The 13455-nt window shown below is 39.1% G+C and overlaps 1 protein-coding gene and 1 pseudogene across 5 annotated transcripts in view; one reads left to right on the forward strand and one right to left on the reverse strand.

The window, feature by feature from the left end:
* Positions 1-13455, forward strand: part of STRN (striatin) — a 116089-nt gene that overhangs the window by 47045 nt on the left and 55589 nt on the right. For all 4 annotated transcript variants that reach the window (XM_082427696.1, XM_082427698.1, XM_082427699.1 and 1 more), the window contains one exon: positions 7160-7238. In XM_082427696.1, coding sequence (XP_082283822.1) covers positions 7160-7238 — 79 coding nt within the window. The remainder of the gene's footprint in view (positions 1-7159; positions 7239-13455) is intronic.
* Positions 5541-6745, reverse strand: LOC309644242 (annexin A2 pseudogene; annotated as a pseudogene). Its single transcript has one exon. The product of its transcript is annotated as an annexin A2 pseudogene (transcript).

A 13455-nucleotide genomic window follows, 5' to 3' on the forward strand; every position in this document is an offset into this window, starting at 1 on the left:
AAATATTTAGGAAGTAAAATCTGCAGGAAATTAGTTCTTGTTTAGATGTAGGGGATTTAAAAAGGGGAGAATCAAGGATGACTCCCACACTTCTAGTTTAAAAAACTAGACCAGAAGTACGTTTGGAAGATGGTGGGTTCACTTTTGGATTTACTTGTTAGGCCATCAAGCAGAAATGGCTAGTAGACCGCTGAGCATGTGAGTGTGGAGCTCAAGCCAGAGACATGGGTTTAATATGTAGATTTGAGAGCATATAGCATCTAGTACTAATGACACTCATTGCCACTGGGGTGGAAGAGCTCAGCCAGGGACCTTATGCAGAGTAAGAAGAGGGTCTAAAATGGAGCCCTGAGGAATGGCAACATTTAAAAAACTGGTAGAAGAATAGAAACCTGAAAAGGAAACTGATGAGGATTATTTTAATGGTAGGAGGAAAATCAGGAGCATGGAGATAAAGAGAAGAGAGGGTTTCCAGAAGGAAGGATCCTTCAGCACTACTGATTAATGCCCAGGGGTCTGAAGAGTATCTCTAGGACTTAGTGACACACAGGTCACTGGGAACTTTATTGTGAGCAGTCTTAGGAGAGAGTTGAGGGCAGAAACGAAGACTGTGCGTAGAAAGTGAAGACTAAGTGTAGTAAGCTTTAAGGAAGCCTAGATTGTGGAAGTGAAAGTGAGGGATTAGGGGAAATAGCTGAAAGGACCCATTGGGTCAAGGAAGAGAGGGAGAGAATGTGTGTGTGTGTATGTGTGTGTGTGACATGTTTCTTAGAGGAGGAGCAAATGAAAAGGAGAGAGCAGAGATACGATATGAAGGTATCTGAAGAAGTGATAGGGATTGGATTCTGAACATAGCTGGAGAATGGCAGGAGGAGCATGTCTTTTATTGTTACCAAGAGAGAATATAGGAAGTTAGGTGATGGGTGTGTAGATTTGGGTTTTGGTCTGGTGGTGGGTATTTAATACGATAGCTTTATGTATGAGACTGGATTATCTGCTAAGAATACATCAGAGGTTTAAGAAAAGTGGAGAAGGTTTAAATTAATAATGAACAGGAGGACAAATTTACTAAGAAATAGTAAGATTGAGAAAAGCTAAGGGTCCGATTGAGGTGTGTAATCGTAAGTTTATATAGAAGTGCTGCTGGTCTGCACAATTGGCAGCCTAGGTAAAAGATAATAGAATGAAAATAGTTAACAGTTGAATTCATGGAGAGACAAGGGGACATGAAGACACTGTCAAAAGAATGGTTGAATTGATAGACCCTGAACTAAAACTAGAGAGGAAAGAAAGTGAAGGCAAAGGGAGGCTAATGGATCAAAGAAAGGGGATAGGCAACAGTCTAGAGCAGGTGATCAAACTCTTTTGTAAAGGGCCAGATAGTAATATTTGGGCTTTGTAGGCCATGTGTTCTCTGTTGAAACCACTCAACTCTGCCATCATAACATGAAAGCAGCCACAACACATAAATGAATAAGTGTGGCAGGCTGGATTTGACCTGCAGGCCAAAATTTGCCAGCCCCTGATCTAAGGTCCCACCTAAATCAAAGTGCCTGGTGAATTAGGGGTATTGAGCCTGAAGGATATGCTCAGAGAGTGAGTTTGCATCAGTGACAGTTCTTCATAATGACAATATCTAAGGCATGACAGCTGGAGAGGGTGGTGGTTGTGCAGAAGCTGAAGTGGATCACCCACATGAATATTAACTTCACTCAAGATGATGTAAAAGTTTGGTTACAGAGGAAGGATGCCTGCTTTAGAGCGTTATCGAGGGACTTGTAGATGACAGTGATGAGGACAGTGACTAGGAGAGGGTAGAAGGTCGTGTATCCAAATTAAAGAAGCAGGCATTTTTCCTTCTTCATTCTTTTATCCATTTACTATATTTTCCTGAAACTGATAATCCAGATGTTTTCTGAAACGTTTTTCAAAAAAATTCGTTTCCCCTCTGACATTTTTCCTGTTTTGTTCCACTTCCAAACCTCTACATTTCTCCTTTAGGAGAATATTACCCTAAGTTACGTTAAAATCTATTTATCTTTCGTATTTCAGTTTCTCCTACTTAATATTAGAAGCCAGATACTTATTAAAAATAGAATATCTTTATCCAGAGGAACAAATTCTGCCTTTTAACTGAGACGTTTAGACCATTCACATTTAATGTGATTATTGATACAGTGAGCTTTAAAGCTGTCACCTTTGCTGTTTGGTTTCTATTTGTTCAATCTGTTCTTTGCTCCCTTTTCCTCATTTTTTGATTTCTTTTGGATTAATCTAGTGCATATTTTCAAAAATTTATTTATTTTATTTATTTATTTTTGGCTGCATTGGGTCTTCGTTGCTACGTGCGGACTTTCTCTAGTTGCAGTGAGCGGGGGCTACTCGTCGTTGCATTGTGTGGGCTTCTCATTGCAGTGGCTTTTCTTGTTGCAGAGCACGGGCTCTAGGTGCACTGGCTTCAGTAGTTGTGGCTCACGGGCTTAGTTGCTCCGTGGCATGTGGGATCTTCCCGGACCAGGGCTCGAACCCGTGTCCCCTGCATTGGCAGGCAGATTCTTAACCACTGTGCCACCAGGGAAGCCCCTAATGTAGTATTTTTTATGATTTCTTTTTATCTCTTTTGCTGGCTTATTAGCTACAACTCTTATTTTATTGGTTGCTTTAGGATTTATAGTATATGTTTTTAAGTTATTGGAGTTCTGTCTTTAAGTGCTAATATACCGCTTCATGTGTAGTATGAGAACCTCCTAACAGTGTACTTCCATCTCTCCTTTCTGTCTTTGTGCAATTGTTTTCATATATTTTACTTCTCTGTATATATATAAACCATACACTACATTATTATTTTTGTTTCAACAGTCAGTTCTCTTTCAAAGAGATTTAAATAACATAAAAAGCATATATTTCCAGTGCTCATCATTCCTTTGTGTGCATCCATATTTTCTGGTATCATTTTCCTTCTGTCTTAAGAACTTTCTTTAACATATTTTGTAATACGGGTTGCTGATAATGAATTCTTTGAGCTTTTGTGTGTCTGAAAAAGTCTTTATTTTGCTGCCTGCATTGTTTCTGATGAGATATCTTCTGTCATTCTTATCTTTATTCCTCTGTATATGAGTGACCTTTTTCTCTGGCTGCTTTTAAGATTTATCTCTCTATCATTGGTTTTAAGCAATTTTATTATGATGTGCTTTGGTGTAGTTCCACCCCCCCCCACCCCCCCCCAGTGTTTCTCGTGCTTGGGATTTGTTGGGTTTCTTGGATCTATGGGTTTATAGTTTTCATGAAATTTGGAACTTTTCAGCCCCTGTTTCTTCAGATATTATTTTTGTTCTCCCTCCCTATGCTGTGATCGGGAAACTCTATCAAGGCAGTAAGCTGGAACAATCATAGGGCTCACCTGTTTGGTTCCCTTTTCTCAGGGATTGCTGCCCTCTGTTGCCTGATGTCCAATGTCTTAACCATTTTGATTTATAGTTGCTTCAAGCAGGAGGGTAAATTGGGTCCCTGTTACTCCAACTTGACTGGAAGTGACAGTCAGATACTTTTAACATTACCAAGAAATTCAGTTCTTACCCACTGTAAAATCCTCACTTTTGTATAATGTCACTTTTTGATCTTGATAAGGTAAGAATGAATCTGATAGTTGATGAATACTTATTAACCATTGAGAGAACTAAGTGTTTAGCCTGGATAAGAAGTGTGGGGAAAAACAAGTTCACATGTGACCCAGAGAGTCAGATTTTTTTTTTTTTAAATAGAGAAAGGAAAATTTACTTCGGAGAAATTTATCCAGAATCAGGATTTCTGTCTTTATAATTACTTTGCAGGCATTGAAACTTGTTGCTCTTACAGAAGTCTATACCACTGATTATTTCTCTAAATCAGTGGAAAATAGATTTTGGCAATGTTGAGTAAAGAGCCTGTTTTATATTTGTGTGGTTAAATCTGTGATTGCAGATGTAATCTTAGATCATTAATTCATACACTAATCTAATAAAAGAATTAGGGTAAGCAGTTTTCCTCAAATCCATTACCAAGGAGATAAGGACTCCTCAAGCTCTATAGGTCTTTGAATGTCTTCATTCTTAGTAAGTGTTGTGACTGGTTATATTTCCATGTGGTTTCGTTTGCTTCCTTGCAATCATCTGGAGCCTAGTCGTGATCCAGTGGAATAATATAATAAGCAGCAGTCATAGCCTTGCTGTTTTTGTCATATAGCTGGGTGAACTGAGTCAGGGCTGAGTCCTTGCTTTCTTTTTCTTTTTCTCTTTTTCTTTCATTGAAGTATAATTGACTTGCAATATTATATTAGTTTCAGGTATACAACATAGTGGTTTGATATTTTAATATATTACAAAATGATCACCCAGGGAGTCGGATTTTATCTCAGTATAAGAATACACTTTTTAAAAAGAGGGTGCATTCTTATTTGATTTGGCTTAATTTATTTTTTATTAAGGTATAATTTACATACAGTGAAATTCACCTTTTTGGTGTTTTCATAAACACATACAGTCTTGTTACTAATACCCTTTGTAGTTAACCCCTCCTTCCCTACTCTAATCCCGTGGCAACCACTAATATGTTTTCTGTTCCTACAGTTTTGCCTTTTTGAGAAAATCATATCAATTCCAGAATCATACAGAATGTAGCCTTTTGAATCTAGGGTCTCCCGTTTAGCATAATGCATTTGAGATTCTTATATGTTGGTGTGTGTCAGTAGTTCATTCCTTGTTCTTGTTGAGTAGTATTCCATTGAATGGATGTACCACTCCTTGGTAACATCACTAGCTACCAAAGTAGGCAAAGGCAGTTGAGTGTATCTGAGGATGGTGTAGAAAGGATTTAGGCATATTTATTTATTTATTATTTTTTATTTTTGGCTGCATTGGGTCTTCGTTGCTGCGCGCAGGCTTTCTCTAGTTGTGGCAAGCGGGGGCTAGTCGTTTCGGTGTGTGGGCTTCTCATTGTCGTGGCTTCTCTTGTTGCGGAGCACGGGCTCTAGGTGCGCGGGCTTCAGTAGTTGTGGCACGTGGGCTCAGTAGCTGTGGCTTGCGGGCTCTAGGGCGCAGGCTCAGTAGTTGTGGCGCACGGGCTTAGTTGCTCCGCGGCATGTGAGATCTTCCCGGACCAGGGCTCGAACCCATGTCCCCTGCATTGGCAGGCGGATTCTTAACCACTGCACCACCAGGGAAGTCCCTTATCATCTTTTTGAAAGATTCAGCTTCTATCAGATGATGAATTGAAGCTTTACAGGGCCTAGGAGGTTTTCCTCTAAAGAATGTCTTAAAGAAAGAATGCTTGAGGTTTTCATTTAATAACTAGTGAAGGAAATAGATTTGGCTTGGGATTATTTCTTTTATTTTATTTTTTTACTTGTTCCTAAAGTAAAAATGCAGTTTATTCATGTTTATGACACATTACTCAGAAGGCAAAGTGTTTCACATCATAGATTTCACTTCCAGCTCCTTGGAATGTTCATTTCTTTGACTGTAAAGAGAAACTAGACCGGAAAGCCACGTAATGCTTAGGCAACTAAACTAAGGATGGAGCAAGTGGGGTGGGCAGTGCTAACATCATCCTCCCAGGGATGGGCACAAGGGGGCTGTTAGCCACAAGCTGACTGTGTAGAACTGTTAGCTGGGAGTGCAGAGCAGCCGTCCTGGACCCTCGGGCCACTGTGGGCTTCAGTCATCCCCACCACACAGGTACAGCAGTGCTTTCTGGTAGTCACCCTTGGTGTCTTGCTGAATGTAGTAGTACAGGGACTTGCCATACTTTTTCTTGAATTCAGATCTAATTTTCAACATGTCCACTTCACTGTGGGAGATCATGATTCTAATCAGGACCTTATCACGAGTGCCCTTGCCCTTCATGGAGTCGTACAGTCTGTCAGCAAAATACAGGGGCTTATTCTGAATGCACTGGACTCGGTTCAGGAAAGCATTTTCCAGGTCTCCTCTGACCTCCTTCTTGATGCTCTCCAGCATGTCGTAAGGGCTGTAGCTCTTGTACCTTTCAAATACTTTCTGGAGGCGGCACACACTCCGCTCGGTCATGATGCTGATCCGCTTGGGAACATCAGTTCCTCTCCTCTTCATGCCAGCATCACAGAGATCCCGGGCATCTTGGTCAATCAGTTCATAATCAACGACAGAGCCATCCTTTGCTCTTCGACCCTTCGATAGGGCAACCATCAGCTTGTGGAAGTCACCAGATGTGTCGGAAATGATATCCTTCTCCAGATCGGTCTTGTACATTTCCTTGTCGACTCTGTTGATTCCCTGCAGCTCCTGGTTGGTCCTTGAGCAGATGAACTCAATGAGGGAGTCCTCATTGGTCCCCAGCCCCTCCATGGAGGCTTTCAGCTCGGAAGCGTCATACTGAGCAAGTGTTTTCAGTAGGCCCAAAATCACTGTCTCCAGGTGGCCGGACAAGGCTGGCTTCGTGCTGATGCAAGTTCCTTTTTGGTCCTCCTCTGGTAGGCGAAGGCAATATCCTGTCTCTGTTCATTGCTGCGGTTGGTCAAAATGTTGATGGTGACCTCACCCACACCCGTAGTCTTGATGGCCCTTTCAGTGTTCAGAGCATCCCGCTCAGCATCAAAGTTGGTGTACGCCTTGACGGACCCGTATGCACTTGGAGGTGTGGAGTGATCGCCCTCCAAGCTGAGCTTGCAGAGAATTTCATGAACGGTAGACATTTTGAAGGAAGCTGGGCCGGGTGTGGAGCGTCGCCAGATGCAGAGCAGGGATTATTTCTTATCTATCTACTCTTTACCAGATGGGCTTTTTTTTTTTTTTTGAACCATCGTTCCTGGGCATTTTGTTCTAATTCTCATGTGGTGCTTCGTAATACTTTTGACTCTTGTGTGACTTGAGTTGCCCTGAAGGAAAATTCTCAGGTTACCTAAAAATTGGGGGAAAGTCTTTATTTTAGTTCTGAAACTCTCAGGGAAATCTGGTAGCCATAATGAATTTATATTAGAGTTTTGTTATGGAAATTAAACTTAAAAACAGAATTTCCATTGTCCTAAAACATACCTTACAGTGTAGTGTTCTTAATCTTATAAATTTTTATTGGACATTTTTAATGAATTGAGATACCCTCTAATGTATATATAACGTCAGTTTTTTTATGATTTAATGTTTTCCAGATGAAGGTAATGAAACAGAGGTGCAGCCACAACAAAACAGCCAGTTAATGTGGAAACAAGGTCGACAACTACTCAGACAGTAAGTATCTCTTGAAAGTATCTGCTGTGAAAAAGCTTCTTTGAATTACCGTTCCTTTTTCATATTAAATACTTTTTCCCCTATGGAGGAATTTATTTTTTCATTAAATATTAGTAAGAATTATCAAGAATAAGTTCTCTCTCCATAATTTTAGCTTTATCAGGAAGTGTACAGCTTAAAGCTTCTAATTTATATATGCTTAAATTTATAGTTTAAAGAATTCTATACCCTTAAAGTTACTCTTTTCCTTGTACCTTTTATACATGAATATACATATGTTTTAATATAAGTCTAATCATGTAATTTTTGTGTTATGTTTTTAAACTTTATTTTAAATAGATGGAAGAACTTCTTGGATTTCCCAAGTTTGTAAATTTTATGCTAACATATAGTTTCTCCTATAAAATGTGAACTTGAGAGTATAAAGAGGGATCAAAGCTAGGTTGAGGTTCAGATGTCAGGCAGTGGGCTAGACCCACTCACCAGCTCAGTGCCTGACCCTTGCATATCACATTTGAAATTGGTATTTTGATTTGTGCCTCAGTATAAAATGAAATTTGCTACCTGGTTTAAACTTTTGGGGTTGCTTGTGAATAGTCTAAACCTGTGGTTTCCAGAGCAGATTGCATGCCAGCCATTTCTTTTGATGATGGGAAGAGAATATTACAGTGTCTCCTTACATCTATTTTTTATCTCCTCAAAGTGAGAAGGAAATGAGACTTCATTACTATTTATTTATTTATGTTTTAAATTTTATTTTATTTATTTATTTTTTACACAGCAGGTTCTTATTAGTTATCTATTTTATACATATTAGTGTATATATGTCAATCCCAATATCCCAATTCATCCCCCCCGACACTTTCCCCCCTTGGTGTCTGTACGTTTGTTCTCTACATCTGTGTCTCTATTTCTGCCTTGCAAACTGGTTCATCTGTACCATTTTTCGAGAATCCACATATATGTGTTAATATATGATACTGTTTTTCTCTTTCTGACTTAACTTCACTCTGTATGACAGCCTCTAGGTCCATCCGCGTCTCTACAAATGAGTCAATTTCATTCCTTTTTATGGCTGAGTAATATTCCATTGTATGTATGTACCACATCTTCTTTAACTGTTCGTCTGTCAGTGGGCACTTAGGTTGCTTCCATGACCTGGCTATTGTAAATAGTGCTGCAGTGAACACTGGGGTGCATGTTTCTTTTTGAATTATGGTTTTCTCTGGGTGTATGCCCAGTAGTGGGATTGCTGGGTCATATGGTGATTCTATTTTTAGTTTTTTAAGGAATCTCCATATTTTTCTCCATAGTGGCTGTATCAGTTTACATTCCCACCAACAGTGCAAGAGGGTTCCCTTTTTTCCACACCCTCAGCAGCATTTGCTGTTTGTAGATTTTCTGATGATGCCCATTCTAACCAGTGTGAGGTGATACCTCATTGTAGTTTTGATTTGCATTTCTCTAATGATTAGTGATGTTGAGCAGCTTTTCATGTGCCTCTTGGCCATCTGTATGTCTTCTTTGGAGAAATGTCTATTTAGGTCTTCTGCCCATTTTTGGATTGGGTTGTTTGTTTTTATAATGTTGAGCTGCATGGGCTGTTTATATATTTTGGAGATTAATCCTTTGTTGATTTGTTAGCAAATATTTTCTCCCATTCTGAGGGTTGTCTTTTCATCTTGTTTATAGTTTCCTTTGCTGTGCAAAAGCTTTTAAGTTTCATTAGGTCCCATTTGTTTATTTTTGTTTTTATTTCCATTTCTCTAGGAGGTGGGTCAAAAAGGATCTTGCTGTGATTTATGTCATAGAGTGTTCTGCCTATGTTTTCCTCTAAGAATTTGATAGTGTCTGGCCTTACATTTAGGTCTTTAATCCATTTTGAGTTTATTTTTGTGTATGGTGTTAGGGAGTGTTCTAATTTCATTCTTTTACATGTAGCTGTCCAGTTTTCCCAACACCACTTATTGAAGAGACTGTCTTTTCTCCATTGTATATCCTTGCCTCCTTTGTCATAGATTACTTGACCATAGGTGTGTGGGTTTATCTCTGGGCTTTCTATCCTGTTCCATTGATCTATATTTCTGTTTTTGTGCCAGTACCATACTTTCTTGGTTACTGTAGCTTTGTAGTATAGTCTGAAGTCAGGGAGTCTGATTCCTCCAGCTCCGTTTTTTTCCCTCCAGATTGCTTTGGCTATTTGAGGTCTTTTGTGTCTCCATACAAATTTTAGATTTTTTGTTCTAGTTCTGTGAAAAATGCCATTGGTAGTTTGATAGGGATTGCATTGAATCTGTAGATTGCTTTGGGTAGTATAGTCATTTTCACAATATTGATTCTTCCAATCCAAGAACATGGTATATCTCTCCATCTGTTTGTGTCATCTTTGATTTCTTTCATCAGTGTCTTATAGTTTTCTGCATACAGGTCTTTTGTCTCCTTAGGTAGGTTTATTCCTAGTTATTTTATTCTTTTTGTTGCGGTGGTGAATGAGATTGTTTCCTTAATTTCTCTTTCTGATCTTTCGTTGTTAGTGTATAGGAATGCAGGAAATTTCTGTGCATTAATTTTGTATCCTGCAGCTTTACCACATTCATTGATTAGCTCTAGTAGTTTTCTGGTGGCATCTTTAGGATTCTGTATGTATTGTATCATGTCATCTGCAAACAGTGACAATTTTACTTCTTCTTTTCCAATTTGTATTCCTTTTATTTCTTTTTCTTCTCTGATTGCCGTGGTTAGGACTATGTTGAATAATAGTGGCGAGAGTGGACATCCTTGTCTTGTTCCTGATCTTAGAGGAAATGCTTTCAGTTTTTCACCATTGAGAATGATGTTTGCTGTGGGTTTGTCATATATGACCTTTATTATGTTGAGGTAGGTTCCCTCTGTGCCAACTTTGTGGAGAATTTTTATCATAAACGAGTGTTGAATTTTGTCAAAAGCTTTTTCTGCATCTATTGAGATAATCATCTGGTTTTTATTCTTCAATTTGTTAATATGGTGTATCACATTGATTTGCGTATATTGAAGACTCCTTGCATCCCTGGGGTAAATCCCACTTGATCATGGTGTATGATCCTTTTAATGTGTTGTTGGATTCTGTTTGCTAGTATTTTGTTGAGGATTTTTGCATCTATATTCATCAGTGATACTGGTTTGTAATTTTCTTTTTTTGTAGTATCTTTGTCTGGTTTTGGTATCAGGGTGATGATGGCCTTGTAGAATGTGTTTGGGAGTGTTCCTTCCTCTGCAGTTTTTTGGAAGAGTTTGAGAAGGATGGGTGTTAGCTCTTCTCTAAATGTTTGATAGAATTCACCTGTGAAGCCATCTGGTCCTGGGCTTTTGTTTGTTGGAAGATTTTTAATCACAGTTTCAATTTGATTACTTCTGATTGGTCTGTTCATATTTTCTATTTCTTCCTGTTTCAGTCTTGGAAGGTTATACCTTTCTAAGAATTTGTCCATTTCTTGCAGGTTGTCTATTTTATTGGCATAGAGTTGCTTGTAGTAGTCTCTTAGGATGCTTCGTATTTCTGCGGTGTCCATTGTAACTTCTCCTTTTTCATTTCTAATTTTATTGATTTGAGTCCTCTCCCTCTTTTTCTTGATGAGTCTGGCTAAAGGTTTATCAATTTTGTTTATCTTCTCAAATAACCAGCTTTTAGTTTTATTGATCTTTGCTATTGTTTTCTTTGTTTCTATTTCATTTATTTCCGCTCTGATCTTTATGACCTCTTTCCTTCTACTAACTTTGGGTTTTATTTGTTCTTCTGTCTCTAGTTCCTTTAGGTGTAAGGTTAGATTGTTTATTTGAGATTTTTCTTGTTTCTGGAAGTAGGATTGTATCGCTATTAACTTCCCCCTTAGAACTGCTTTTGCTGCATCCCATAGGTTTTTGGATCATTGTGTTTTCGTTGTCATTTGTCTCTAGGTATTTTTTGATTTCCTCTTTGATTTATCCAGTGATCTCTTGGTTATTTAGTAACGTATTGTTTGACCTCCCTGTGTTTGTATTTTTTACGTTTTTTTCCCTGTAACTTATTTCTAATCTCATAGCGTTGTGGTCAGAAAAGATGCTTGATATGATTTCAATTTTCTTAAATTTACCAAGGCTTGATTTGTGACCCAAGATGTGATCTATCCTGGAGAATGTTCCATGTGCACTTGAGAAGAAAGTGTAATCTGCTGTTTTTGGATGGAATGTCCTATAAATATCAATTAAATCTGTCTGGTCTATTGTGTCATTTAAAGCTTGTGTTTCCTTATTAATTTTCTGTCTGGATGATCTGTCCATTGGTGTAAGTGAGGTGTTAAAGTCCCCCACTATTATTGTGTTACTGTCGATTTCCTCTTTTATAGCAGTTAGATTTGCCTTATGTAATGAGGTGCTCCTATGTTGGGTGCATATATATTTATAATTGTTATATCTTCTTCTTGGATTGAACCCTTGACCATTATGTAGTGTCCTTCCTTGTCTCTTGTAACATTCTTTATTTTAAAGTCTATTTTATCTGATATGAGTATTGCTACTCCAGCTTTCTTTTGATTTCCATTTGCATGGAATATCGTTTTCCATCCCTTCACTTTCAGTCTGTATGTGTCCCTAGGTCTGAAGTGGGTCTCTTGTAGACAGCATATATATGGGTCTTGTTTTTGTATCCATTCAGCAAGCCTGTGTCTTTTGGTTGGAGCATTTAATCCATTCATATTTAAGGTAATTATCGATATGTATGTTCCTGTTACCATTTTCTTAATTGTTTTGGGTTTGGTTTTGTAGGTCCTTTTCTTCTCTTGTGTTTCCCACTTAGAGAAGTTCCTTTAGCATTTGTTGTAGAGGTGGTTTGGTGGTGGTGAATTCTCTTAGCTTTTGCTTGTCTGTAAAGCTTTTGATTTCTCCGTTGAATCTGAATGAGATCCTTGCTGGGTAGAGTAATCTTGGTTGTAGGTTCTTCCCTTTCATCACTTTAAGTATATCATGCCACTCCCTTCTGGCCTATAGAATTTCTGCTGAGAAATCAGCTGTTAACCTTATGGGAGTTCCCTTGTATGTTATTTGTCATTTTTCTCTTGTTGCTTTTAACAATTTTTCTTTGTCTTTAATTTTTGTCAGTTTGATTACTATGTGTCTTGGCATGTTTCTCCTTGGGTTTATCCTGCCTGGGGCTCTCTGCACTTCCTGGACTTGGGTGGCTATTTCCTTTCCCATATTAGGGAAGTTTTTGACTGTAATCTCTTCAGATATTTTCTTGAGTCCTTTGTCTCTCTCTTCTCCTTCTGGGGCCCTTATAGTGCGAATGTTGGTGCATTTAATGTTGTCCCAGAGGTCTCTTAGGCTGTCTTCATTTCTTTTCATTCTTTTTCTTTACTCTGTTCTGCGGCAGTGAATTCTACCATTCTGTCTTCCAGGTCACTTGTCCGTTCTTCTGCCTCAGTTATTCTGCTGTTGATTCCTTCTAGTGTAGTTTTCATTTCAGTTATTGTGTTGTTCATCTCTGTTTGTTTGTTCTTTAATTCTTCTAGATCTTTGTTAAACATTTCTTGCATCTTCTCGATCTGTGCCTCCATTCTTTTTCTGAGGTCCTGGATCATCTTCACTATCATTATTCTGAATTCTTTTTCTGGAAGGTTGCCTATCTCCACTTCATTTAATTGTTTTTCATGGGGTTGTGTCTTGTCCCTGCATCGGGTACATAGCCCTCTGCCTTTTCATTTTGTCTGTCTTTCTGTGAATGTGGTTTTCGTTCCACAGGCTGCAGGATTGTGGTTCTTCTTGCTTCTGCTGTCTGCCCTCTGGTGGATGAGGCTATCTAAGAGGCTTGTGCAGGCTTCCTGATGGGAGGGACTGGTGGTGGGTAGAGCTGGGTTTGCTCTGGTGGGAACAATTCAGTAAAACTTTAACCTCCTTGTTTGCTGTTGGGTGGGGCTGCATTCCCTCCCTGTTGGTTATTTGGCCTGAGGTGACGCAGCACTGGAGCCTGCCAAACCTGCTGTTTGGTGGGGCTAAAGGTGGACTCTGGAGGTCTCATGCCAAGGAGTACTTCCCAAATCTTTAGCTGCCAGTGTCCTTGTCCGCACGGTGAGCCACAGCCGCACCCTGCCTCTGCAGCAGACCCTCCAACACTATCAGGCAGGTCTGGTTCCGTCATCTGTGGGGTCACTGCTCCTTCCCCCTGGGTACTGACACGCACACTACTTTGTGTGTGCCCTCCAAGAGT

The sequence above is a fragment of the Balaenoptera physalus genome (assembly GCF_965194825.1).
Source record: "Balaenoptera physalus genome assembly, chromosome: 15".
NCBI classification, from domain to species: domain Eukaryota; kingdom Metazoa; phylum Chordata; class Mammalia; order Artiodactyla; family Balaenopteridae; genus Balaenoptera; species Balaenoptera physalus.